Source organism: Panulirus ornatus, chromosome 55 (genome assembly GCF_036320965.1).
Source record: "Panulirus ornatus isolate Po-2019 chromosome 55, ASM3632096v1, whole genome shotgun sequence".
Lineage (NCBI taxonomy): Eukaryota > Metazoa > Arthropoda > Malacostraca > Decapoda > Palinuridae > Panulirus > Panulirus ornatus.
This window is the reverse complement of record NC_092278.1, coordinates 23,990,444-24,015,223: the sequence shown is the minus strand read 5'-3', so window position 1 is coordinate 24,015,223 and position 24,780 is coordinate 23,990,444. Positions and strand designations below refer to the sequence as shown.

Here is a 24,780-nt window from a genome sequence, read left to right as displayed (position 1 = left end):
GGGCAAAAGAGGGTGTGTTAAAATGGTCTGGACCTGTAGAGAAGATGAGTGAGGACAACCAAATGGGGCTGTTGTTCCTCTGTTCTTTATGCTATTGTACTAAAGTAAGATGAGTAATTTTGTATGAAAAACTAGCATCTAAATGTATAAGTCGTTTGGAGGAGTAAAAATATATGGAAACACAAATATAATATATTTCCTTACGTTAGGATCAAGGCTGATGATCCTGACAGTATTATCAGATAACCCAACAGCCAAGAACCGAGATCGTTGCTCTCCAGCTGGCACTCGACCAACTGCCATACAGATAACATCACTCTTCATCTCCTTTCTTTCTGTATATTCATTCAGTTGCCCTGTCTGTGAAGCAGAAAGCACAGGATGTAATACAATCAAAATAATATGGGAAAAGTCATCAAAATATAAATGTAATAACAAACAAATCCTCATCAGAAGAGTTAACCTCTATCTGTGGTCTCTAGCATGACAGAGTAGATGACCCCACATATGAACAGCAAATAACACACTACTATCCAATTTAAGTATAATGACACCTATACAATGCTTCTACTCCAATAATTCTACTTGATCATATAACCACTACATTAAAGTGAACTCTAGCTAAAAAACATCTTTGATGATAGAATGAGAGATACCTTGTAACCCATTCACAATGCAGCTGCTATCTTTAATGTTCACAATTAAAGTTGGCACTTCATTCCAGTGGTTCATAAAGCATTAAACAAAACTAAAAATAACATCACTATTTACAACTAATAAGCCATTCCATATAAAAGGTCCATAGCCTCTGAGAAGACTAAGAATTATTCATAAAGGTCATTTTCAAGTTAAGAAATAAATTGTTCCCTTACAAGACCCATTCTTTTTCACAAATTCAATTCATAAACATCTTACATTTACATAAACCCTCTTGCCCATAAATCATCTAAGGGGTTTCTGTAGCACTCTACAAGCACCCTGGAAGCCAAACCTACTGAATGGGACCACAGTTATAAAGAGCTGTGATGTTGTGCGTGTTTGTGTCTCTATACGTTAACAAAGGGCAAATCATGAGTACACATTCACTGTCTTAACTTTGGAAATCAAATCCTGGGTCTTGTAAAATGATGAAAACGTTTCTGGAAGTTTGGAGGGATGGTTGGTGTCCAGAATACATACATGAAAGGTTAACCAGTACATGTATGGGATATGTAGTTTCAGACTGGTACATGTCTGGTTGGGTGACATTTGAAATTTCATTGGCAGGGTAGTTGTTTGGTGCCTGTCAGGTCATTTTCACAAGAAAAGTGTTTTGTCACTATTATGTCTGCTGTGGGAAAGGGGGTTCTGTGAGTATAGGTTTAATTTCCACTCTTAAGGTCAGTGGTTGGTTATGAGGGTTTGTGTGAGAAGGGTTCAGGGACATTGCAAAGAAATGAATTCTGAGAATACTGTGGTGGAAGTGTTTTTGTTTTGCTGTGCTGGTGCTGAATGTCTGTGGTTGCTACACAGCCAGAGACTGTTCTGAGTGATCAGTTCTGTCTGGTTTGCATATATGTTTTTACTTTCTTTCTCTGAAGATTCTGGGAGCACTGAAGAATGTGTGGAAAGGGAGACCATTATCTGGGAGGGCAGAAACATGTATGTTTGAAGGAAAAGTAGTCCCAGCAATATCATATGGATACAAGGTATGGGCTATAGATAAGTCTGTGCAGAGGGAGGGGAATGTATGTGTAGGAAATGAAATGTTTGAAGAAAATTATTTATATCTATTTATTCATTATACTTGATCGCTGTTTACCATGTCAGCGAGGTAGCACCAGGAAACAGACGAAGAATGGCCCATCCACTCATAGAAACATATATATACATAAACACCCACACACACACATATACATATCAACACATACATACACATACACAGACATACGTATATAAACATGTACATATTCATACTTGCTTGCCTTCACTTATTCCTGATGCTGCCCCGCCCCATAGGAAACAGTATTGCTACCACCTTCTTCAGTGAGGCAGCGCCAGGAAAACAGACAAAATAGCCACATTCACTCACACTCAGTCTCTAGCTGTCATGTGTATATATATACACATATATACTCTTTTTCTTTTTTATAATTGTATGCCATTTTCTGCATTAACAAGGAAGCACCAGGAACACATGAAAGGATGGCCTCACTTGCTCATATCCAAACTGTACCTGTAATGTGTGAAGTATCAAAACAGTGTGGGTGAGTGAGTGTTGGGGTGAAGAAGGTGGTGAGAGTAAGTGAGCTTGGGAAGGAGACCTGTGTGAAGAAGTATCAGGAGAGACTGTGTACAGAATGGAAAAAGGTGAGAACAATGGAAGTAAGGGGAGTGGGGGAGGAATGGGATGTATTTAGGGAATCAGTGATGGATTGCGCAAAAGATGCTTGTGGCATGAGAAGAGTGGGAGGTGGGCTGTTTAGAAAGGGTAGTGAGTGGTGGGATGAAGAAGTAAGAGTATTAGTGAAAGAGAAGAGAGAGGCATTTGGACGATTTTTGCAGGGAAAAAATGCAATTGAGTGGGAGAAGTATAAAAGAAAGAGACAGGAGGTCAAGAGAAAGGTGCAAGAGGTGAAAAAAAAGGGCAAATGAGAGTTGGGGTGGGAGACTATCAGTAAATCTTAGGGAGAATAAAAAGATGTTCTGGAAGGAGGTAAATAGGGTGCGTAAGACAAGGGAGCAAATGGGAACTTCAGTGAAGGGCGTAAATGGGGAGGTGATAACAAGTAGTGGTGATGTGAGAAGGAGATGGAATGAGTATTTTGAAGGTTTGTTGAATGTGTCTGATGACAGAGTGGCAGATATAGGGTGTTTGGGTCGAGGTGGTGTGCAAAGTGAGAGGGTTAGGGAAAATGATTTGGTAAACAGAGAAGAGGTAGTAAAAGCTTTGCGGAAGATGAAAGCCGGCAAGGCAGCAGGTTTGGATGGTATTGCAGTGGAATTTATTAAAAAAGGGGGTGACTGTATTGTTGACTGGTTGGTAAGGTTATTTAATGTATGTATGACTCATGGTGAGGTGCCTGAGGATTAGCGGAATGCGTGCTTAGTGCCATTGTACAAAGGCAAAGGGGATAAGAGTGAGTGCTCAAATTACAGAGGTATAAGTTTGTTGAGTATTCCTGGTAAATTATATGGGAGGGTGTTGATTGAGAGGGTGAAGGCATGTACAGAGCATCAGATTGGGGAAGAGCAGTGTGGTTTCAGAAGTGGTAGAGGATGTGTGGATCAGGTGTTTGCTTTGAAGAATGTATGTGAGAAATACTTAGAAAAGCAAATGGATTTGTATGTAGCATTTATGGATCTGGAGAAGGCATATGATAGAGTTGATAGAGATGCTCTGTGGAAGGTATTAAGAATATATGGTGTGGGAGGAAAGTTGTTAGAAGCAGTGAAAAGTTTTTATCGAGGATGTAAGGCGTGTGTACGTGTAGGAAGAGAGGAAAGTGATTGGTTCTCAGTGAATGTAGGTTTGCGGCAGGGGTGTGTGATGTCTCCATGGTTGTTTAATTTGTTTATGGATGGGGTTGTTAGGGAGGTAAATGCAAGAGTCTTGGAAAGAGGGGCAAGTATGAAGTCTGTTGGGGATGAGAGAGCTTGGGAAGTGAGTCAGTTGTTGTTCGCTGATGATACAGCGCTGGTGGCGGATTCATGTGAGAAACTGCAGAAGCTGGTGACTGAGTTTGGTAAAGTGTGTGGAAGAAGAAAGTTAAGAGTAAATGTGAATAAGAGCAAGGTTATTAGGTACAGTAGGGTTGAGGGTCAAGTCAATTGGGAGGTGAGTTTGAATGGAGAAAAACTGGAGGAAGTGAAGTGTTTTAGATATCTGGGAGTGGATCTGTCAGCGGATGGAACCATGGAAGCGGAAGTGGATCATAGGGTGGGGGAGGGGGCGAAAATTTTGGGAGCCTTGAAAAATGTGTGGAAGTCGAGAACATTATCCCGGAAAGCAAAAATGGGTATGTTTGAAGGAATAGTAGTTCCAACAATGTTGTATGGTTGCGAGGCGTGGGCTATGGATAGAGTTGTGCGCAGGAGGATGGATGTGCTGGAAATGAGATGTTTGAGGACAATGTGTGGTGTGAGGTGGTTTGATCGAGTAAGTAACGTAAGGGTAAGAGAGATGTGTGGAAATAAAAAGAGCGTGGTTGAGAGAGCAGAAGAGGGTGTTTTGAAATGGTTTGGGCACATGGAGAGAATGAGTGAGGAAAGATTGACCAAGAGGATATATGTGTCGGAGGTGAAGGGAACGAGGAGAAGAGGGAGACCAAATTGGAGGTGGAAAGATGGAGTGAAAAGGATTTTGTGTGATCGGGGCCTGAACATGCAGGAGGGTGAAAGGAGGGCAAGGAATAGAGTGAATTGGAGCGATGTGGTATACAGGGGTTGACGTGCTGTCAGTGGATTGAATCAAGGCATGTGAAGCGTCCGGGGTAAACCATGGAAAGCTGTGTAGGTATGTATATTTGCGTGTGTGGACGTGTGTATGTACATGTGTATGGGGGGGGTTGGGCCATTTCTTTCGTCTGTTTCCTTGCGCTACCTCGCAAACGCGGGAGACAGCGACAAAGTATAAAAAAAAAAAAAAAAAAAAAAAAAAATCAAAACAGTAGTCCCCTAACCACAACCAGGCTTCACAGACTTATCAGTGGTTTACCCTGACCATTCCATGTGCCCTGGTTCAGTCCATTAAGAGCATACCATTCTTTATATACCATAGTGATCCAATTTTCTCTATCTCATGCACACCTTACACCCTACTGGAATTCTTGATCGAACCCTGATATCTAGACTATGCCAGTCCTGCTCCAATAAGTTTTATCATAACATGAAATTTACTTAAAGCATCATATCATCCAAAACAAATATCTTACTGGATCCATTTCGAAGTACACTATCTCTCCTCCAGTAAGAGCGATTATAACCTGCCGTTGGTTCAAAGCACATCTTACGATAGTTTTTTTGCCAGGAGCTTTCCACTCATTAACACGACGATCTGCACGGATGTGTCGAATGCCATCAGGGTAAACCTGGGGGAAAACTGCAGTTAATACATAATCAATAAAAATACCTTGAATCATCATTCTGATATACTCCACCACCTTGAAATCTATTCCTGGTAAAATGGGCAGACCAGTTGTGGAAAGCATCCAATGTGACTCAAATGCATCCCATGTCTAGTGAGTTATAAAGAAACAACTTTCATGCTACTACAAACTGATTCACTTGGCATACTACATTGATTTGTCATATAAAACCAAAACATCATTTAAAATCTCTTCCATACATGAAATGATTCCATTGCACTTTATCATTTCCCTGGCACCTATCTATCTATCATCTATATGTTAAGACACCTGTTCCTTTCAGGAACCCCCTCATGGGAATGGGTACAGCAAAAGAATTTCCATAACTGGTGAACTCCAGTGTTGCTTCTAGACTTTTATTGAATCACACTTAAGAAGCCACTATCACAGGGCAAATCTAAAGCAATGTTTTTGGAGGCTCCTACCTAATGTCCTTGCCTAATATTCATTCATACTACTTCAACCTAATGCTCCCACCTAATGTTTACCCACAGTTTCTAATGTTTTTAACTAATGCTCCTGTCTAATGTCCCTTCCTACTTCTATTTATTGCTCTTACCATTTTCCCAAAAGGCAGGGCTAGTGCACAGCAATCCCCACAGGAAAATCTGGCATGAAGATTGTGCTGTGTGACTTAAGTGTTGTCAAGCATTATGTGTGACAGGAAGAGAGCATATGCTTGTGGACAAAATGCTATCAGTCCACACATGGGAAAGGCACAAGGAAAAGACAGTTACATGGTTCAGAGGAGTGCAATTTGACAACTACTTGATACACAAAATCCATCTGATTCAGTAAAACATCAAATTTTCCTATGCACTTGTGAAAATATTTATACAGTACACCTTCCTCTTCTTCACCAACACTATCATCTGCATAAATCATTTAATCCCACACATGAGCTGTACTTCACTGATTGTAATGATATCCTCATCTCCCTATCTATGTCCTGACGATTTCACCATTCAAAATTAAGTCTGACTCACTCATTACTGCTCATAAACATATATTCTTAACACATCCTCCAATGCTTCTATGTGAAAACATGCCTATTTATCATCAAATAGCAGCTAATAACATTTAGGTAAGAGCTTTAGGAAGAAACATTAGGCAGAAGTAGAAGGTATGAGCCTTAGATAGTAGTAATCATTAGGAATATTAGATAGAAGCTCTGCAAACTCTGCATTAGACTTGCCCTGTCAGTGGCCTGTTAAGGTGAGGCACTAAAGGCTAAGAAGCAGCACAGGAGTTCTTTAGTTATGGAGACTGTTGCCGTTGCCATCCCTTTGAGGGAATTCCAATTAGAATGGCCGTCAGAGATATAGATAGATAGATAGATAGATAGATAGATAGTGAATAAGAAATTCAATATCTAATGACAAATTCTGGTTACATTAAGACTTGGAAAAACAAGCTAACATCTAAGTGCCCCCTACATCAAATGAGACAGGTATCCTGTATGGGATAACTCAGTGCCTTGGTCTAAACTCTCATTTTTAAGTAATTGATCACCATTTCCTACATTTGCAAGGCAGCGCCAAGTACAGATGAGGAGCCGCAGCTGCTCACATCCATTTTCTATCTATCATGTGCAATGCACTGAAACCACAAAACCCAATCCACAATCAGGCCCTACATTCCTTTCCATGCCTTCCCCCAGCCACTTCATATGCCCTCGTTCAGTCCACTGATAGAATGTCAACCCTTGTACACCACACTGTTCTAATTCATTCTATCCCAGGCATACCTTTCACCCTCCTGCATGTTTAGGCCCCAATTACTCAAAATCTTTTTCACTCCATCCTTCCATCTCCAATCTGGTTTTCCACCATCCTTGTTCTCTCCATTCCTGATATATGCAACCTCTTTGACAACCTTTCCTCCCTCATTCTGTCCATATGTCCAAACTATTTCAGCACACCCTCTTCAGCTCTCTCAACCATGCAGTTTATAAACAAACCTCTCTCCTGCCTTTAATTACATACTCAATCAAACCACCGCCCATCACACATCATTTCTCAAACATCTCACCTCTAACACCACAGATCTTCATCCATAGCCTATGCACTGCATCCACACGACACCACCGGAACCACACCCTTAAACATAACCACTTTTGCACTACCAGATAACTGCCTGTATGGGAGAGATGGTCATGCTAAACAGCAGAGCAGCCTTACTGGCACCATATGGACGTAAGGCATGAGCCACAGACAAAAATGTAAAGGACAGAATGACTGTGTCAGAAATGCAAACTTCAAGGCCTACATGTGGCGCATGGAATGTTGATTTCTCCTGGTACCTCTTTGCACAAGCATTTTTTCCGTGTTTACTTAACAATGTGTCTGAGAAAAATCTATGAGAAACAGAACAACCCATATGTGGCACCCCTGGATCTAGAGAAAGCACATGATGGTGATTTCCCATGAAATATTCTATGAATATATGGCCAAAACTTATCAGAGCAAATATCACTGTTAATCTTTGCCAGTCCCTGGCCAATCCTGATCTCATGGGCTGTAAATGCAATGATCATCATGTACAATGGAATCCCTCAAAAAACTTAGGTAGTGTGAACAGTATCTAAGGCATTGGAATGATTAAGCATACCTGCACAAGAGCATCATCACCAAGCTGAGAACAAGCTAATGTTGGGGTGGTGCCCAAGAAGCCAGAATCCGTCACTTCCTCTACAGTTTCTCCAATGCTTAGTACCAGTGTGGCATTGACGAAAGACACGATGATGTAGGAATCATACTGGTCTGATGAAAAGAATATCAGTAAAGCCTTAAACATTGAGGATTATTAAAATCATCTACAGTAAAAATTATTTTACAAATAAAGGAACTGGAGGGATGTCTGATCATTATCTTGTGGAGGCTAAGGTGAAGATTTGTATGGGTTTTCAGAAAAGAAGAGTGAATGTTGGGGTGAAGAGGGTGGTGAGAGTAAGTGAGCTTGAGAAGGAGACCTGTGTGAGGAAGTACCAGGAGAGACTGAGTACAGAATGGAAAAAGGTGAGAACAATGGAAGTAAGGGGTGTGGGGGAGGAATGGGATGTATTTAGGGAATCAGTGATGGATTGCGCAAAAGATGCTTGTGGCATGAGAAGAGTGGGAGGTGGGTTGATTAGAAAGGGTAGTGAGTGGTGGGATGAAGAAGTAAGAGTATTAGTGAAAGAGAAGAGAGAGGCATTTGGACGATTTTTGCAGGGAAAAAATGCAATTGAGTGGGAGATGTATAAAAGAAAGAGACAGGAGGTCAAGAGAAAGGTGCAAGAGGTGAAAAAAAGGGCAAATGAGAGTTGGGGTGAGAGAGTATCATTAAATTTTAGGGAGAATAAAAAGATGTTCTGGAAGGAGGTAAATAAAGTGCGTAAGACAAGGGAGCAAATGGGAACTTCAGTGAAGGGCGCAAATGGGGAGGTGATAACAAGTAGTGGTGATGTGAGAAGGAGATGGAGTGAGTATTTCAAAGGTTTGTTGAATGTGTTTGATGATAGAGTGGCAGATATAGGGTGTTTTGGTCGAGGTGGTGTGCAAAGTGAGAGGGTTAGGGAAAATGATTTGGTAAACAGAGAAGAGGTAGTGAAAGCTTTGCGGAAGATGAAAGCCGGCAAGGCAGCAGGTTTGGATGGTATTGCAGTGGAATTTATTAAAAAAGGGGGTGACTGTATTGTTGACTGGTTGGTAAGGTTATTTAATGTATGTATGACTCATGGTGAGGTGCCTGAGGATTGGCGGAATGCGTGCATAGTGCCATTGTACAAAGGCAAAGGGGATAAGAGTGAGTGCTCAAATTACAGAGGTATAAGTTTGTTGAGTATTCCTGGTAAATTATATGGGAGGGTATTGATTGAGAGGGTGAAGGCATGTACAGAGCATCAGATTGGGGAAGAGCAGTGTGGTTTCAGAAGTGGTAGAGGATGTGTGGATCAGGTGTTTGCTTTGAAGAATGTATGTGAGAAATACTTAGAAAAGCAAATGGATTTGTATGTAGCATTTATGGATCTGGAGAAGGCATATGATAGAGTTGATAGAGATGCTCTGTGGAAGGTATTAAGAATATATGGTGTGGGAGGAAAGTTGTTAGAAGCAGTGAAAAGTTTTTATCGAGGATGTAAGGCATGTGTACGTGTAGGAAGAGAGGAAAGTGATTGGTTCTCAGTGAATGTAGGTTTGCGGCAGGGGTGTGTGATGTCTCCATGGTTGTTTAATTTGTTTATGGATGGGGTTGTTAGGGAGGTAAATACAAGAGTTTTGGAAAGAGGGGCAAGTATGAAGTCTGTTGGGGATGAGAGAGCTTGGGAAGTGAGTCAGTTGTTGTTCGCTGATGACACAGCGCTGGTGGCTGATTCATGTGTGAAACTGCAGAAGCTGGTGACTGAGTTTGGTAAAGTGTGTGGAAGAAGAAAGTTAAGAGTAAATGTGAATAAGAGCAAGGTTATTAGGTACAGTAGGGTTGAGGGTCAAGTCAATTGGGAGGTGAGTTTGAATGGAGAAAAACTGGAGGAAGTGAAGTGTTTTAGATATCTGGGAGTGGATCTGGCAGCGGATGGAACCATGGAAGCGGAAGTGGATCATAGGGTGGGGGATGGGGCGAAAATTCTGGGGGCCTTGAAGAATGTGTGGAAGTCGAGAACATTATCTCGGAAAGCAAAAATGGGTATGTTTGAAGGAATAGTGGTTCCAACAATGTTGTATGGTTGCGAGGCGTGGGCTATGGATAGAGTTGTGCGCAGGAGGATGGATGTGCTGGAAATGAGATGTTTGAGGACAATGTGTGGTGTGAGGTGGTTTGATCGAGTGAGTAACGTAAGGGTAAGAGAGATGTGTGGAAATAAAAAGAGCGTGGTTGAGAGAGCAGAAGAGGGTGTTTTGAAGTGGTTTGGGCACATGGAGAGGATGAGTGAGGAAAGATTGACCAAGAGGATATATGTGTCGGAGGTGGAGGGAACAAGGAGAAGAGGGAGACCAAATTGGAGGTGGAAAGATGGAGTGAAAAAGATTTTGTGTGATTGGGGCCTGAACATGCAGGAGGGTGAAAGGAGGGCAAGGAACAGAGTGAATTGGAGCGATGTGGTATACCGGGGCTGACGTGCTGTCAGTGGATTGAATCAAGGCATGTGAAGCGTCTGGGGTAGACCATGGAAAGCTGTGTAGGTATGTATATTTGCGTGTGTGGACGTATGTATATACATGTGTATGGGGGGGGTTGGGCCATTTCTTTCGTCTGTTTCCTTGCGCTACCTCGCAAACGCGGGAGACAGAGAAAAAAAAAATAAATAAATAAATAAAGGAAAAAACATTACTATCAAAAGGTCTTCCACTGCCATCTCAAAAAGTTCTATAATTGAAACATGTCAAAAAACTTAGCTTTACCAAATTTATCAGCATAAAATCTTTTTATACATCAATGGTCTGCCTTCTCAGTCATAATGTGTTTACTAACAGAATTTTCTCTTAAACCATCATTTCTTTAATAACCAACCCACCTTTAAACCATGTATCGTTGCTAGGCACTTCACCTAAAATATATCCATCCTCTTCTTTTTTTGCATTCAAGGCCCATAATTCACACTATGAAACAATGTCAGGGGTACTAAACCTTCATGAGTACTTATTTTTGCTTTTACAATAAGTGAGCTTATTTTTGTTTTACAATAAGTGAGCTTTCCTTTAACATATTTCTTAATGCATCTATGACCTTAGCCACCTCTTTCACTCTATTACTCATTTCAGCCACCATGCTTCCATCTGTCTCTTAAACCGTCATTTCTTTAATAACCAACCCACTTTTAAACCATGTATTGTTGTCAGGCACTTCAACTCCAATATATCCATCCTCTTCTTTTTTTGCATTCAAGGCTCATGATTCACACCACGAAACAATGCCAGGGGTACTAAACCTTAATGAGTACTTATTTTTGCTTTTACAATAAGTGAGCTTTCCTTTAACATACTTCTTAATGCATCCATGGCCTTAGCCCCCTCTTTCACTCTATTACTCATTTCAGCCACCATGGTTCCATCTGCCTCTGAAGAGTGCCACCATAGCTGTAGCACAAGTTAACAATACCTGGTCCACCCAGCATACTCTGTACCTTCCCCTTACTCCAAAAACATTGCATTTATATTCTTTAACACGCCAACCACGAACATATTAAAACGTATATATCATATAGAGAGTAGTCAAATCAACAGTGGGAAAACAGTTAATTCATATGAAAGAAAGATCACTTACCTTCACTTCGTTTTCTGACAGTCCATACAGCAGTAGGGTTACCAGGCAGTTCTGACACTGCCATCTCACTCACTTCCAAGCCATGACGTAGTACTCGCAATGATGATCGTGGGCCTCGCCCACACACAGTATACAGCTGTGGTGTATCTTCATTGGCTGTTTGGATAGAGCATTTTCAAGAATCAATTAACTGTTCTTTACTTTCAAGAAAACTAATGTACCATCATCTTCAATATAGTTTTTTTAACTAGTGCTTCAAAAATGCCTGATTATGCTTAATCCTCACATTTCCAGCTTTACCTAAAGAGTTCTTGCACAAAATCAAAGCTTCTTCAAACATCTTGCAAAACATATCAAGCACTATAACCTTTAATTAAGCCATAAAAACAATGAGCCACTAACATGGTATTGCACAGTATGATGCATCATAACAACATCATGATTCCCAACTTCCGTATTCTCACAGAAATTCCCATTTGATGAAAGGTTTTCACCATCTCTTTTCTTTTCATCAAATCACTTGCCATCTCTTTGCATACTACCATGATCCAATCACCCCACATCTGCCATCCTAACATAAAACACATTTAACTTTCCCACAAAATACTTAGTCCATCTCGTCTTCACCTCTTCTTTGTCCATTTCAACTCCCCCATTTTAATCCTTTAATGATGCTCCCATATATTCTTTTGTTCTCCCAATACTATATGCATCTTTCTAAAACATTTTCTTTCTCTCCCTCAAGTTAGCTGATACTCTCTTGCCCAAATTCTCATCTGCCCTCTTTTTAGCACTCATGCCTTCCTTTTGACCTCATGCTGCTTTTTCTTGTACATTTCCTAATCTCTTGCACACCTTCCCTGCAGGTAATGCCCATATCATCTTTCTTCTTCAATCACTACATATTACTTCCTCATGCCACCACTCATTATTCATTCTCACTTGCCACATCCCACTTTCCATGTGCCACATACCTTTCTCACACATGTAGTAATCTCCCAATTCTTGACTATTTCCCTGGTTTCATATGCTCTCACCTTTGATTATTATTCACTCAGGCCATCCTGGTATCTCAAAAATGTCTCTTCTTCCTAGCTCACTGACTTTTACTAATCTCTTTCCATCTTTATCATTTCCGCTCTACTTCTTTATTACTGGATTACGTAAGGAAAATGATGCCTCTAACCCAATTTAATGGCTCAATTAATGAATCTTCAAAATCAAGATATTTTTGAATAAGAACAATCATTCAGTTTCTTAATGAAAACACTGCAATTATGAGACTTCCTCACAAATATTTCAAAATTTTGGAAGAGTTACAAATCAGAAATGACAATGACAATGCTACTGAGTCATGGAAAGAAGTCGAGGACAAACATGAATGGAGTGTGGCAAAAACTATTTCTTTCATAATGGTTTACCTACTTCAAACTTATCTATTCTGGGCCTTTCCTACTTCTACATCTTATCTAGAAACTATCTAAGCCCACTTATAGCTCTCTAGGTATAATCCTACTTCATATTTCATATACTTAAAACAAATACACAATGCACCATTTTCAGCAACTCTGGCTATACCTTCATGTTAACACTAATCTTTCATCACTTTCTTTACAGTTCATGTAACCTGCATGTTTTCTAAAACAGGTAAACCAAGTAAACTTACCTAAATCAGCAATCTGGCATGCCATAATGGGTGACAGTGAATCAAGTTCATCAACCAGCACTAAATTCTGAAGCTGTCTAGGAGCATAGAAAAATGTGTCTCCTTCTTCTAAAGGCATGGCTGAACTGAATTCTGGCTCATCATCATCATCACCTAGATGGGCAATCTGTAAAAGAGCAGTTATGAATATGGATAATACTTGCCAATTATTTCTTCACCCCATCTCATTACTAAAGGAGATAAACTCCAATAAAGCAATAATGAAAGAGAAAAAATTGCAAACCTAAAAATACTGCCACCCATATTCTTAAGTCTGACTTTTCTTTCTCACTTTGTCATATACCCTGCTGTAAACTGTTTGAGGAATTTACCATGTCTTGTTTCACTGGCACCTTGCAACTGTGTACTCTATGCCAACACTACTCATTTACTCTATCTTAAAGGATGTCTTAACTCTTACCTATGGTTTCCTTTCCTTCACAAAATGTACCTAACATTATTAATTCAAAGATGTTTATTTGAATATGAAAATAATCATCTTTGAAGTATATTTCATCCACTAATTTCATTTGTTTCACAGATGTTGCAGCAAAACATGCTAAAAAAAGGAAAGTAAAGCCTCAGGGTCAAAGTGAGTTGTCACTACACCTGTTTTATTGTACATTTTACTCACATCCACAGGTAGGCCCCACAAACTCCATGGTTTACCGTGAGTGCAACATATGCCTTAATTCAGCCTACTGACTAATTGTCAATCCCCACATACCACATTCATCCAATTCATTCCATCCAATACATGCCTCTTACTCTCCTAAATGATCAGGGTCAAGATCTTATACCCCCAAAACCCCCTTCATACTATACTTCTTGGTTCCCCTTACCTTGCTCCCATCATTTCTGAGGAGTAGATTCTCTTAAGCAATCCTTCTCTTCATCTTCTCCTTACATCCAAACCATATCAGCATACTCTGGTCAGCTTTCTCAACCAGACTACTGCACTTACTACCATGCCTTTTTCTCATAGTCATTCTTTACATAATCAATCCATCTCATAAAATATATATCCTCAGGCATTCAATATTTGAAACACCACTCTCTTCCTTTACTTTGCATTCAACAACCAAGAATTTCATCCACACAAGACTATTAGGACTATGATGAACACATATACTCAGCAAAAACACTTATAGGCCAGTGGTCCATACACCTTTGGTCCCCAGAAAACTTGCTTTCAGATGCTCTGTGATGCACCCTGCACTTATTTCCAAATCTGGGAGCCTACCTAGAGTTCTAACTGATGAAAAAGTAACACTTCAAAATACAGTTAGTCATTTACGTCACTGAATCTAAAATGGATACAGCCATCCTCTATGGTTCTGTGTTCCACATAAGGATTGCAAATGAATATCATAAGGAAATAATGCTGCTGTCCAGTCAACAAAGGACTTGCAGATACCAAAGATTACACATTATCTGATTCATACCTCAGGTTCATGCTTCCTTTAATCTTTGACACTTACCAACCCCTAAACTTTGTAAATCTGAATGAAATTCGGGGTCCATTGGAATCATAAAAAACAACGAAATTCCACAAAACCATGGAAAACCATCACTCATGAGATGGAAACTAAACTTAAACTCAACAACACTGCACACCTCAACAAATGTATATTACTGGACTCACATAATGGGCTACTCTAAATCATACTAACCCTTTTCAAGACTAACCTGATAGAGATAATGATTGCCAAATTCTGATGCAACAAAAAGGAAGCCAGTCTTCAGGACACACATAGCAGTTGCTGGAGGGACTGTATCAAAATATTTGAGTTTGATCTCTGTCACAACATCTTCATCAGTTTCTAAGGTAATCTGCAAGGAAAAATAATCACAGCAGTGTTCTGAATTCTGTAGTAATCTATTCGATTTTTTATCTCATGGACCCACAATACATAATAAAGATTTCTCTAGAAATCTAACTTTCATATTTTGTAAAGGTATTCATGATTACACATATCTGAATGCTACAGCTGTCCTTTATCAATGATACGAAATGCATGTCTTATACAGTACTGGTAACAATATATCAAGTGAAAATGACCTGAACAATAAGCCCTTATTTAAACTACAATTAGCCTTCCATTAATCTTTGCTGTATCATAGAAATCATATAAATAAGTTAGTTTTAAGTCTTCTTTTGGGAAAACACTCTTTACATAATCTCTCAACAATTTTTAAATTCCATAAGGTATTTACACTTTTTTTCCTTTACTGGTACTTGTAGTAACAACCTGATATTTGCATATCATAGTAATTGTACTCTAACTCTCCACATATACCTATCTTTCTATGTATCATCATCAAATCTTCCTGTTCCAATAAAAGTGAAACATGAATTTCCATTTACATATGTGTTTTTTACATTTTCACTAAGCATATATAGTTGATTTGGTATTAATTTTCCCTCCTCACCTACTATCATTATTTAAAATACATTTTTCCTAGACCATGCTGTTTTAATACCATATATTTCCTTTCAGTACATTACACATGACAGCTAGAAATTGATTGTGAACGAATGTGGCCTTTTTGTTTTTTCCTAGCACTACCTTGCATGCGTGCAGGGGAAGGGGGGTGCCATTTCATGTCTGGCAGGGTGGGGACAGGAATGGATGAAGGCAGAAAATATGAATAAGTACATGTGTATATATGTATATGTCTGTGTATGTATATGTTAAAATGTATAGCTATGTATATGTGCGTGTGTGGGCGTTTATGTATATACATGTGTACGTGGGTGTGTTGGGCCATTCTTTCATCTTGTTTCCTTGCGCTACCTCACTAACGTGTATATGTATATGTCTGTGTATGTATATGTAAGTATATGTTTAAAATGTATAGGTATGTATATGTGCGTGAGTGGGCATTTATGTATATACATGTGTATGTGGGCGGGTTGGGCCATTCTTTCGTCTTGTTTCCCTTCGCTACCTCACTAACACGGGAGACAGCGACAAAGCATAATATATAAAATAAATATTACCTTGTTAAAATCTCTACCCTTCTTTGCTCTGTCCAATATATTAACTCCTATATCTCACTTTCCCTGATGATAGGGGAGAAAGAATACTTCCCATGTATTCCCTGTGTGTTGCAGAAGGCGACTAAAGGGGGAGGGAGCAGGGGGGTAGGAAATCCTCCCCTCCCGTTTTTTACTTTTCCAAAAAAAGGAACAGAGAACAGGGCCAAGTGAGGATATTCCCTCTAAGGCCCAGTCCTCTGTTCTCAATGCTACCTTGCAAATGTGGGAAATAGCGAATAAGTATGAAAAAAAATCTCACATTCCATGATATAATTCAGCCACTTACACCATACCAGCCAATCTGCCCCTGCATCACCCTGATCATGAATTCCTTACAGAGATCAGTGCTGATATCTATAACTACTTAACTCCTTAGGTAGTAGTTGGTAGGAAACTAACAAGTGAGGAGTTTTCAACGAGGTGTGTGTGGGATTATGAAGGGAAGATGGAGAGTGGCTTTTTATTCTATCTATCATCTTTAACTACATTCTCATTTAGATAGCACGGATCAAGAATACATAGCTTCTTTGTTCATTCACACGTATTCTAAACCCATGTCCAAATTGATAAAATATGCAAAGCCTTCAAAATAACTTTAAGATATTTTTCAATATAAAAGCTTTTCTAAGATTCTTTTACATCTATAAATTCTACATGTTACATGTGGTGTGGTTCCTGGAATGGCTAATGAACAAAATAATATCTACTTCATTGCTGCAGCTAAAACAATACAAAACAATCATGCTGTCTATAAATCTATGCAATTTAACCTTATACTTTCCCCTTAGGTCATTCCCCAGTACTGCGATAATTCATCTGACTTTTCCATTTATTCCTTACTTTGAAAATATCTCCTTGCTCTGTCTGAGCCAAGAAGAAGAACATAGAACGAGTCTTGTGAGTTGCAGCACAGATGAAAATCATGCCTCGTTCTGGGTCATCAAGATCATTCTGAAAAGAATACCAAAACCTAAATTAAAGCCTCTGACTGAACAAAAGTGCGAAATATACATGACACTAGTTTATTTCTCTTATTTACGTCACTGGAACCCTGATCCTAAAATAAACATTGTTCTTTTCAAATCTCTCATTTTTAAAAGTACATCTTTAGATATCACATCACTGCATGTAAATAAAAATATAAACATATGGAGAGATCAAAGAAGAGATGAGCAGACAGAGAAATACTGTCATGATATTCTTTAGCACAATCAGGAACAAACATATGAAGCATAGTAAGGGTATGTTGTGAAGTAAAATTTTCCAGCAGAGAGAAAAATGTTAATGGATGAAAATGGAGGGTCATATCAACACACATAAGAACAGTCACATCTTCATACATTACACCATGTGGAAAGCATTCAACAGGCATGAAACCTATAAAGTTGCACTTGGTCAGCATCATTGGCTGTATCTAAAACTGTCTGATGAACACTATCCTAAAATGTAAATCAACATATACACACTCTTCCAATATATAATCAACTATACTTCAAAAACTCTGAATTCAATATGTATACTTATTAAATATATTCAAAACATCATTTATATCTACTTAACCATCAGTAACTCCACTTACAATTCCATACTATTAGGTACATAGACCCATGGCTTCAAGGCTGTGCTACATCCAGAAGCATATAAATGATGGACTTCTACTGAGTGAGATGTTCTGTGACAACTTTTCATCCAATGATGACTGCAAAACATTGCTGTAGGTGACTTTTCTCTCATGGTGTAATCATGACTGGGTAGACTCTAGTAATTCTATTACACTAATTCAACCACAAAGCCTAATCTTCATTTGCACCAACCCTACAGATAAAAATGCTTCCAATGCATTAAATCCTCATTAATTCCTCCAGAAGTCAAAATCTAGCCCTAATTAATTATCTCACTTCAAGTATCCATCTCTTCCACAATTTACCTCTCATGTTTGCACCTTCCAATGTACTACAGGTACAACATGAAAAATCTGGAATCCCTCAAAGAAGTATATCAAAGCCTACCCTTCTCCTGGGGATTGGGCAACGGATGTCAGGCTGATCACCCAAGTTCTTATAAGTAATGTAGTTTTCAGAGCACACAAGTACACCAGATGGACCATCATTACCACCTGAAATATAGTAACAGTATTACAATATCTCCTTGAAAATTTTGAATACCTTTAATGCTGGTTATTCCTAAACCAAATGGCAAAAAGATTCCAAAATATATCAGAATATACATTTGTCTATGGCAAATGCCATATCCTGCATCTGAAGCATAGCAACTTATACATTCTCTTTTCTTAACTCTGACCATACCATCTCTACATCTTCAAGCAAAAGATATAATTAGCAGCACAAAATATATTTGTTTAAGGATTACAATTACCTGGTACAGATATGAGGAAGTTTGCATGCTCCTCCAGTGGCTCATGATATTTCCTGACAACATGATTAAGACCAAGATCCAATTCATAAAAGGTGAGTGTCTGTTGGGTCCTATGCACAGCCTCTCCAGTAGGATCAGTATCTGCTTCCTAGAAAATGAAAGTTATCTTTAAAAACAACTGAATGTGCATAAACTATCTATATTACAGCATTTGATGGGGTTGGTTAGAGTGGAAGGCGCTAAAAACATATGGTGGTGGTGGTGGTGGTGGGATGGGGGGGGTTACTAAATTTTGACGAGTTTTAATCAGGAGGAGAGTAAGGAGTGTGTGAAACTAAGAAGAGAGGGAATGAGTGGTTTCAAGTAAAAGTGGATCTATGTGAAGGGTGTGTGATATAACCATGGCTATCTAATATGTTTGTGGATGGGGTACTGAGGGATGTAAATGCAAGGGTTATAGACAGGGTAGGTCTACAGTATTCAGTTGATGGGAATTGGGGTGAGTCAGTTGCTATCTGCGGATGACACAACTGGTGTCCATGTTTGGGTGAATGTGTAAAAGGAAGATGTTGAGTCACAGACTTCAAGAATCCAAACTATTGAAATGAATTACATGAGAGGAGCATGAGGTATGATCAGATGGAAAGAAGAAAACTATAAAATTTAACCATATTCTAAAAGCATATGAAAACCCTAAGAGGGTTAAATTCCTCTGTGGCATTGCTAAAATACAACATTCAACATTCTGTTCATTAATGACTTCTGAATTGTATGTAGCTAAAAGGTGAATTACTGAAAAAAATAGGAGCTAACCTGAAACTGACATGTTTCTGTTTCGTTATTCTATGTTCAAAAACATGTCTCGAAGTACAACAGGAGATTGATTCACTTCATTCAAACATATGAGTGTTGCCACACTGTCCCTCTCAGTGGCTTGCAAAAGTTCAGCAGCATGATCTTCACCCAATTTTACTTTAATCTTTCTTTATCCCTGATATACCAAATGAACCACTTCTGCTGTAGCTAAATTAGGTCCATAAAAAAATACAGTTGGGTACAGAAACAGAACCTATGATGAGCAATTTACATAGGATAAACTAATGAAAAAACTAAACTCTTGACATCCCTAGGGATAGGGGTAAAAGAATACTATATCTGATCTATATCTCCTGCGCGACATAAAAGGAGACTATGTGGAGTGGGAGTTGGGGGCTAGAAATCCTCTCCAAAAGAAAGAAGGAAGGAGCCCAATGAGAAGTATTTCCTTTATGACTCATATATCTGTTTTTGAAACTACCTTGCTTGAGTGGAAAAGTGCAAATGCATATGAAAGAAAGAAAAGAAATATCTAATAAAACTGAATAAAAAAAAATCAGAAATCCAAAAATGAGTGACAAAGAGAATTCATGTAGCTATTTCTTAATACAATATATAATGAAAAAATGAAATAATCTGGTTTTCATTTCCATACAAAATCACTATACTTTTTTTAATGTGGTATTTTTGTATCTGCAAAGATCATTTACAAAGCTAAACAAAATGACATATAAATCTCTTGAAACAATTAAGTGAACTAACCTTTTGATGATTCTCATGAACTTACCTCATAGTCTATTTCTAAGCAAGCAAACAGTGGGTTTTCAAATCCCACATCCACTCCAACCATGTGATACACAAGTGTGTTGCTTTTATGGGCCTCCAAGGGGGATGATATGGTAAGTCTAGCTGCAGCATCCCGATTCAGGATATATACCAGCTTCTGTTTCTCTACAGCTCCTGTGGTGGAGCAAGGTCTAAACGTTAGACTACTTTTAAATGATTTGGCTTCACAATATCTCTCTATCCTCTAAGAGTCATATGAAGCAATTAATGGGGGGTGGAAATCTTCCCAAGTATTATCACCTTCCAAACATAGGAAAAAAAAATTTCAAAAGCTCAGACCAGAGCATGTGTATAAGAGTGGCTGTAATCAAGATGATAATGTGTGAAGCTAAGTTAAGGTGTAACAGGTTGAGTGCTACAAGAACCTTCTGGGAATAAACTCTGCAGTTAGTCAGAAGGCAAGAGACAAAGAAGGGGCAGCACTTCTAATCAACAAGGAGCTTTGGAACTGTGTCAGAATATAAGGAAAAAAAAAAGAGTTCAAGACTTTTTTTTTTTGTGTACAACACAGGTATCCACAGATTCCTATTTTGCAATTCAATGGCTAAATGTGTGGCATGCAGGAGGTGGGATACAGAAAGATGATAATTCTTAGTAAGTGGTGGAATGAGGTAGCTAAGCATTTCACTTCCGACAAATCTACCCTCTAATATAATACAGTATTTAGGACCCATGATTTACATCCATACATCACTGGTAAGACTAGTTTTTTATCATACTTAATCGCCGTCTCCCGCATTAACGAGGTAGCACAAGGAAAAAGACGAAAGAATGGCCAAACTCACCCACATACGCATGTAAATACATAAATGCCCACACATGCACATATACATACCTACACATTTCAATGTATATATACACATACATACACAGACATATACGTATATACACATGTACATATTCACACTTGCTGCCTTCATCCATTTCCATCGCAACCCTGCTACACATGAAATAGCAAGCCCCCCCATGAGGTAGTGCTAGGAAAAGACAAGAAAGGCTACATTCGTTCAGACTCAGTCTCTAGTTGTCATGGGTAATGCACCAAAACCAAAGCTCCCTTTCCACAACCAGGCCCCACAGACTCTTCCATGGTTTACCCCAGATGCCTCACATGCCCTGGTTCAATCCACTGACAGCACTTCAACCCCGGTACACCATACCATTCCAATTCACTCTATTCCTTGCACGCCTTTCACCCTCCTGTATGTTCAGGCCCTGATCGCTCAAACATGGTCTCCCACTTCTCGTTCCCTCTACCTCTGACACATATAACCTCTTTGTCAATATTTCCTCACTCATTCTCTCCATGTGACCAGACCATTTCAACACATCCTCTTCTGCTCTCTCAAACACACTCGCTTTATTACCACACATCTTTCTTACCCTTTCATTACTTACACAAGCAAACCTCTTCACACCACATATTGTCCTCAAACATTTCACTTCCAACACATCCACCCTTCTTTGCACAACCCTATCCATAGCCCATGCCTCGCAACCATATAACATTGAAGGAACCACTATTCCTTCAAACATACCCATTTTCGCTCTCTAAGATAACATTCTCGCCTTCCACACATTCTTCAACACTCCCAGAACCTTTGCCCCCCTCTCCACCCTGTGATTCACTTCCATTTCCATGGTTCCATCCTCTGCTAAATCCATTCCCAGATATCTAAAACACCTCACTTCCTCCAGTTTTTATCCATTCAAACTTACCTCCCAATTAACTTATCCCTCAACCCTACTGAACCTAATAACCTTACTCTTATTCACATTTACCCTCAGCTTTCTTCTCTCACACTCTTTACCAAACTCAGTCACCAACTTCTGCAGCTTCTCACCTGAATCAGCCACCAGTGCTGCATCATCAACGAACAACAACTGACTCACTTTCCAAGCCCTCTCATCCACAACAGACTGCATACTTGCCCCTCTCTCCAAAACTCTTGCATTAACCTCCCTAACAACCCCATCCATAAACAAACAACCATGGAGACATTACGCATCCCTGTCGCAAACCAACATTCACTTGGAACCAATCAGTTCCTATCTTCCTACTTGTACACATGCCTTACATTCTTGTTAAAACTTTTCACTGCTTCAAACAACTTGCCTCTCACACCATATACTCTTAACACCTTTCACAAAGCATCTCTATCAACCCTATCATATGCCTTCCCCAGATCCATAAATGTTACATACAAATCCATCTGTTTTTCTAAGTATTTCTCACATACATTCTTCAAAGCAAACACCTGATCCACACATCCTCTACCACTTCTGAAACCACACTGCTCTTCCCCAATCTGATGCTCTGTACATGCCTTAACCCTCTCAATCAATACCCTCCTATATAATTTCCCAGAAATACTCAACAAACTTAAACCTCTGTAATTTGAACATTCATCTTTATTCCCTTTGCCTTTGTACAATGGCACTATGCATGCATTCCAACAATCCTCAAGCACTTCACAATGAACCATACATACACTGAATATCCTTACCAACCAGTCAACAACAAAGTCACCCCCCCCTTTTTTTTTTTATAAATTCCACTGCAATACCATCCAAACCCGCCACCTTCCTGGCTTTCATCTTCCGCAAAGCTTTCACTACCTCTTTTCTGTTTACTAAACCATTCTCCCTGACCCCTCTCACTTCACACACCACCTTGACCAAAACTAGTATACCATCAAAAATACCCATCTTTGCCGTCACACACTCCTCAATACATTCAGGACCATATCCCCTTCCCCCACTCTAGCTCCCATGGTTCTATATGCTGCATAAACAACCTGAAGTACAGCAACAAAAGGCATACTGCAGAGATATAAAACAAATGTACTTACCAATCATGACTGCCCTTCCTTTTGGATCAATAGCAAGGTACTGTCCGGGAACAATTCGTCGACAACCACTCTTGCCAAAAGTTTCCATGTGAATTCTTTCAAATTGGTTTTTGGCTTGGTTGTACTCCAGGATGGTGATTCGTCCAGAATCAGACCCAACAACAACATAATCTAGAATACAAAATATGGCAATCAAATACAAATGCTGGACACCAACCATACTACATAAGAAACATGAAAACATTAAAAGAAAATATTAATTAGGCCCTATCAAGGTGAAACTTAGATATAAGAATACTCATAGTTCTTGGTATGTGTGTGTCAGCAGAATGAGAGACTGGAAGAATGAAGATGAATACATCAGTTACACAAAAAAATCTAAACTAATTGGTACTAAACTCAACTAAAAAACCTATAACTAATAGAGCATTTAGTGTTATATTCACATAAATGGCATGAAACACTTGGCATTTTCCTGTGCCTATGTGACAAACTTTCACAGCTTAAGGTAAGATTTGATACATGTAATTAGCCAACATTATCTAATCTTAACATATCTTTTTTTTTTTTACCTTTATTACCGCCTGTTAATCTGAAGGCCATCAAAGAGCGGATCACTCCAAATATGTCTGTCGTCAAGATGGTGTGAACCTGTCAAAAATATGCACGTTTATTACCAGATACTATATATTTCAGAAAAAAAGATATCCTGTGAGCCTTAATCAGTTTTGATAAAAAACCTTAAAAACTAATAAAACACAACTGGTATGCCTTGAAAGAGTTATACCAATGAATACACCATTAAAAGATCTAACAGACCCTATATCACTTATCAGATATGCTCCGAAATCACACTTATAAGGCCTGATTCAATTCTTATACAATCCTATTTCTACACACAAACATGAAGGAATTGTTTCATATACCAATAGCCAGTCCACATAATTCTTCAGACTTCTCCTTTGTAAATCTGCTTTTAATGTAGGGAAAGGAAACAATTTGAAACATGCAATGTTTTAACAAGGCAATTCACTAATGTGACAACAAAATCATGTGCAGAATACTTTCGCAAATATTCTTTCAAGTGACAGAAAAGATGTCTTATATTCTTCAATACTTAACTGCCTTTCTTGCTTTCATTAGGTATCGTCATGAGGAAACAAACATATGATTCATTTGAACGCATCCAGTCTCCAGATGCCATATACATGTATCAAAACCAGTGTCTATGATTCAAGCAGAGCCTAACATGCTATGCAACACTTCGCTTTGTTTCCTATGAACCAGTTCAGCCCATTAACGGTACATTGCCCCTCATATCACATCACCTCAATTTTTTATATCCAATGGACACCTCTCACTCTCTGGAACATTCAAGCATCTAATATCCCAAAGGGTTCCAAGCACTGAAAAGTCTGAATACTGAACACAATCAGAAAGTCCAGTGCAGTGGACAGTAAAAGCAAAGGAGTGCCTTCAAATAATGACGACAATACATGAAAGACTGCTGATTAAGTCAAGACACTTAAGCTTCAAAATTTAAAATATTTGGATTGTACACCTTTGGAGAACACAGGTGTGTTGATTAATGAATCTAGCAAAAATACAAAGATATAATGAACAGAAAATAAGTTATTTTTGGATTCCAGTGCAATTCATGCGAGAAACAAGTGCATAATATGAAGATCAAATACAGTTTGGTTCTAGTAGATTCTTTATGAAGAGATGATGAAGAATAAGAAATTTCAAGGTACATACTGAAATTTCAAATTT

The 24,780-nt window shown here is 38.9% G+C and overlaps 1 protein-coding gene across 3 annotated transcripts in view; it reads right to left on the bottom strand.

Moving 5' to 3' along the window:
* The window catches only part of Sf3b3 (splicing factor 3b subunit 3), a 66,513-nt gene that overhangs the window by 36,916 nt on the left and 4,817 nt on the right, over nt 1-24,780 (bottom strand). For all 3 annotated transcript variants that reach the window (XM_071693172.1, XM_071693174.1, XM_071693173.1), the window contains exons 3-14: nt 23,580-23,658; nt 23,008-23,178; nt 20,097-20,269; nt 18,494-18,641; nt 18,127-18,233; nt 16,958-17,068; nt 14,764-14,907; nt 13,036-13,201; nt 11,370-11,525; nt 7,737-7,888; nt 4,914-5,069; nt 205-360 (exon numbers count right to left, since the gene is read on the bottom strand). In XM_071693172.1, the coding sequence (XP_071549273.1) occupies nt 205-360; nt 4,914-5,069; nt 7,737-7,888; nt 11,370-11,525; nt 13,036-13,201; nt 14,764-14,907; nt 16,958-17,068; nt 18,127-18,233; nt 18,494-18,641; nt 20,097-20,269; nt 23,008-23,178; nt 23,580-23,658 (1,719 nt within the window). The remainder of the gene's footprint in view (nt 1-204; nt 361-4,913; nt 5,070-7,736; nt 7,889-11,369; nt 11,526-13,035; nt 13,202-14,763; nt 14,908-16,957; nt 17,069-18,126; nt 18,234-18,493; nt 18,642-20,096; nt 20,270-23,007; nt 23,179-23,579; nt 23,659-24,780) is intronic.